The sequence below is a fragment of the Adiantum capillus-veneris genome, chromosome 7 (assembly GCF_014529385.1).
Source record: "Adiantum capillus-veneris isolate H3 chromosome 7, ASM1452938v2, whole genome shotgun sequence".
NCBI classification, from domain to species: domain Eukaryota; kingdom Viridiplantae; phylum Streptophyta; class Polypodiopsida; order Polypodiales; family Pteridaceae; genus Adiantum; species Adiantum capillus-veneris.
In genome coordinates this window covers 36,127,924-36,131,984 of record NC_140937.1, presented here as the reverse complement: position 1 = coordinate 36,131,984, position 4,061 = coordinate 36,127,924, and the positions used below count along the sequence as shown (strand labels likewise).

Sequence of the window (4,061 nt, the reverse complement as noted above, 5' to 3'; positions counted from 1 at the left end):
ACTCTTTAAGACTGACGCATATAAAATACTTTAACCATATAAAACACAAGATTTACAAGCTCCGACACAAAGCATTTGTCAAATTTTCAAGTATTTTTTTATTGAACACCTTTCACTATGGTAGATGGAATTGTTATTTAACCAAAAAACAAATCACATTATATATACATAGTCCGCATTGTTTAGTGGAGAGTTGACTCTTTAATGGACATTGAAAACTGAAATAATGCATTCTAATTTTCATAGATTATCACTAACTTGAAAAATCTAGCTAGATTTCAAGCTTGTCTTGAAAACATTTGACAAAATGTGACAAGATATAGTGTAACTACCGGTAGATGCTTCAAGCTATGATCTAAAAGCCGATTTAGTGCATCGGACAAGCAACGAGAGGCTCAGGGAGTCAACGTTGGCGGCTGCAGTGGAAGAAGTCAGGACTCGGACGCCAACTCCAGCAGGTCGAGATGTCAAGACTAAGCGTCATTGATGAGCAGGTCAAGACTCGGATGCCATAGCTAAAGCCTAAGAGCATTGAGCATGCAAAAATGAGTCACGACTAAAAGAAGGTCAGGACGTCAGGACTAAGCCTCACTGATCAGCAGGCCAGGACTCGAATGTCATAGCTGAAGCCTAAGAGCATTGAGTAGGCAAAAATGAGTCAAGACTAAAGTGAACTGAGAACTCACCTTGCGTCTGCCAATCACTTCGCTTGCAAGGTGTTGGCCTCCCATCGTGAGCGTCAGCACAAACTCCTCCTCGCATTGTCATCATCCTTGCCAAAGAAGCCTGAAAAGAGGAAGCTTAATAAGACTCAGTGAGGCCCAAGGAAGCCATTGAGAACACAAACTTGTTGCAGGATGCAGAGCTCAAAACTACAAAACAAAGGCCTAAAAGCAAGCAGTCACAAATTTAACTGATCAGTAGAGAAAAGCTAGCTTTTTTATGAGATGTAGCTATAGCAGAAAGAAAAAACCGTCGTTCCAGGTATACAAGACACCATCAACCAATCCGATAGGATTAATGACACAATGCTGAAGACATTGAAGCTTCTGCCACTATAGAAGCTTGCATCATAGTGTAGTCAAACATCTTAAGCATAGAAACAATATACGATTTACAGATCAACATTAATTCAGGGAAGAGTTTGTGGCAAAGCCTTGCTAACTTGAAACAATTTGAAATCCAACACTGGTTGGGAGTGGTGAGCGTAGATCTAAAGCCAATGTCTACCAAGTGAGAGGGTATACTAGGAAGCTAGAGAAGTTAGAAAGCAGCAAGGTGAAAATTTCACTTAAAGAAATCTGACAACCTTCACTGAGGACAGATCTAAACATTGTTTTCAAACAAGATGATTTCACAGGCTAGCTACATTGTCAAATATAAACAAAACTGACAACAAAATCATTATACCAGACATAAATGAAACTGTAACATCGGAGAAATGGCAAAGAAGGCATGAAAAAACAACATTTCACAGAATAAAATAGAATAAAGAACGATAGAATGAGATCTTAAAGGCACTCACCTTGAAGGCAGTCGCAGTTTTTAGCCTCTTTGCGAACAACGTCAAGGACAGAATCAATGAGCTCCATGGCTTCGGTGTACCTGGATTGAAGCCACCCCTGCGGGATGGGGCGCCTTTGCAAAAGATGCCTTTAAGTTTTTAGTCTCCGATGATTTCTTCATGTTACGCGCCTTTGTTAAAGCCCGCCAAGTAGAAGATGCCTTTAACTTTTTAGTTTTCGATGATTTCTTCATGTTTACGGGCCTCTGTTAAAGCCGGCCAAGTAGTAGCTCCCATGACAGGTTGAGGCTTAACGTCAATGACCCTTGGCCCAGTTGTTGCCAGCTCCAGACTGGCCAACGACAGTTATCAAGGCGGAAGATCTGCCCATAGAGGCCTATTCGAACACTGCCCATAGTACCTGGCTCCAGATCCATGAGCATAGCCGAGGCACATAGCACCCGTAGCTTGCCTCATTGTAGTACACATTCACTCTCTCCAACTGCACGTCAGCGTCGCTGCTGTATGACCCCGTGGGATCAATGCCGTGCTCTGTGCATACCACCTCCCAAAACTTGGTGCTGATTTGGTTGCCACATTGGCCCCCCTGCACGTGCAAGGTCTCATGCATCTTGGCGAGGCTGAGAGGAGAGCAAGAGAGCAGTAGATAAGAAGCTTCACGATACCAAGTTCACCTCTAAAACACACACAGATTTGCATCGCATCAAATCTTGGTAGGACCAAACATTCATTTTTTGAATCTAACGCCTCCTCCTTGGGCCTAGACAAAGTTTTAGAAGACAAATCCTTTTCTCGCTCTTCATCCTCTCTGTTAATATGAGTAGCTGCTACATGCTCCTTTTACAAACGATCATGCGCCTGTTGCTCCCCAGCGATGGTGACCTGGAGCTCTCCTGCTGTAGAGGTTAGCCTGGATCTGAAAATTGACCGATTTCCCGCTGAGCCGCTCTATTAAAAGGGATGTGTGCAAGTAGGGGGTCTGTCACATGTAGGGCAGGTCGGCTGTCACCCTTTTGGAACATGAAAGGTTGGTTGGTGCCTTTCTTCAATAGATGTAAAGCACACTTTTGAGCAAGGTAGAGGTCTCCAAAGATGAAGACAAATTTGAGAGAGAGAGAGAGAGAGAGAGAGAGAGAGAGAGAGCACCAATAACTGATGAAAAAGACTTCCTGATTTTCCACCTGCCTGCTTTTCTTTCCCATTCATGTGTGTCTGATCCTCCGACTCACTAGAATAGCTGCCATTATTAGACATGCATTCAAGCTCTCCGGCCCCTCCGTTGGAGCTTGCATTATCTTCCTCATCATCAATAGATTTGAACCTCCCATTCAAATAACCTGCTTCAGTATCTGCGGCAATGGACTCAAGAGCATGGAAAGTGCTGGAAATTGGATTGTAAGCATTGGCACTTGTACTCTCGCTGGCAACTTGTCGAGCTGAAGACTTTTGATCCCTTGCAGCTTGCCTCTCATTGGACTTTTGATTTGAAGAAGACATCTGTAAATGCCAAAGACAGATGTCAACACATGTCTGTAACACAATCATTGTTAAAATAAATAGAGTTTTCACTAGCAAAACACCAGACATGTTGAATCATGTCTTGGCACCCTTCAACTAAAATCCACACAGGCCAAATGGTGAGGGTTTGAATGATATTGCAGGTTTTTCCCTAACAGTAAACAAAACCACACACTCTGCCTCACCTCTTCATATGTGCAGAACCACACGCACAAAATCTTGAGTGCATAAGGGAAATTCTTTCACAAAGAGCACAATGAAGGTCTGATGATGCAATAGAAGAATGTTTTCTCTCTTGATTCCATACATGAGAGTCCTCTTAGCGAGTTGAGACCAGATCAATGACCGTCAATGTTGTCATGCAAGATCTACTACGGCCAGAAGATTTGGCGCAGAAATTGCAAAACACCAACCCTACCTTTTCAGGAAACCCTATTGAAGCGCTTGAAGCTCAAAAAATCTAAGAAATAACGCATGATCGGTGAAGAAGCTGCCACAGAAGTGTAACTATGAGAAGGTAAAGGAGCGCGGAATGCTTCACTTACCTTAGGATTGAGGCCGTCTGCGTTTCCAAGAGTCCTCACTAATGGTAAAGCTCGCGTGCTGCGTTAGGGCAAAAGGGTCGTTTGTCGTGTGCCTGTGTAGGTGGAGGGGAGGGAGGGGGGAAGACGGGTGTGTTGCAGTGCTCAAAATTTTTTTCCCAATAAATTGACAAAATTTGAAGGTTTTTACGCCAAATTACACTAAATTTTGTAGGTTTTCTCACCTTCAAATTTAGAATTTAGAGGTAAATTTCAAAATTTGTAGGTGGGATTACACTAAACCTAGGTTTTTTTCGAGCAGTGTGTTGAAATGTGGGCGTGCGTGCGACAACTTGGGGGTAAGAGTGGATCCAAATTGCAGATCCCTACAGGCGGGCTTCACACGCAGGGCGGGTTGAGGGATACTCTCATCGCCCACCAGCTATTGCCCATCTACCTGCGCAATCCCATGCCCATCTCTTGCCAATGTTCCCGAC

General features: G+C 43.6%; 1 protein-coding gene across 2 annotated transcripts; it reads right to left on the bottom strand.

Moving 5' to 3' along the window:
• Window positions 1-254: 254 nt before the first annotated feature.
• Window positions 255-3,739, bottom strand: LOC147453690 (uncharacterized). Of its 2 annotated transcripts, XM_086515800.1 has the most exons (5): window positions 1,926-2,815; window positions 1,765-1,849; window positions 1,526-1,638; window positions 687-786; window positions 255-522 (listed from the first exon to the last, which is right to left on the bottom strand). In XM_086515800.1, exons 1-5 carry the CDS (start codon window positions 2,133-2,135, stop codon window positions 404-406), a joined length of 627 nt encoding a protein of 208 aa, XP_086371926.1. In that variant the 5' UTR covers window positions 2,136-2,815; the 3' UTR covers window positions 255-403. The 2 variants fall into 2 exon arrangements, with proteins under 2 accessions (XP_086371926.1, XP_086371925.1); XM_086515799.1 differs by lacking the exons at window positions 1,526-1,638; window positions 1,765-1,849 and adding an exon at window positions 3,589-3,739 and having other exon boundaries at window positions 2,672-3,022.
• Between the last annotated feature and the right edge of the window lie 322 nt (window positions 3,740-4,061).

Coding starts and splice junctions, on each gene's coding strand:
- LOC147453690 (XM_086515800.1), bottom strand. CDS start 2,135: ATGCATGAGACCTTGCACGTGCAGGGGGGCCAATGTGGCAACCAAATC. Junction 1,639..1,764: donor GCCGGCTTTAACAGAGGCCC/GTAAACATGAAG, acceptor TCTTTTGCAAAG/GCGCCCCATCCCGCAGGGGT. Junction 523..686: donor AAGTGATTGGCAGACGCAAG/GTGAGTTCTCAG, acceptor CAATGCTCTTAG/GCTTTAGCTATGGCATCCGA.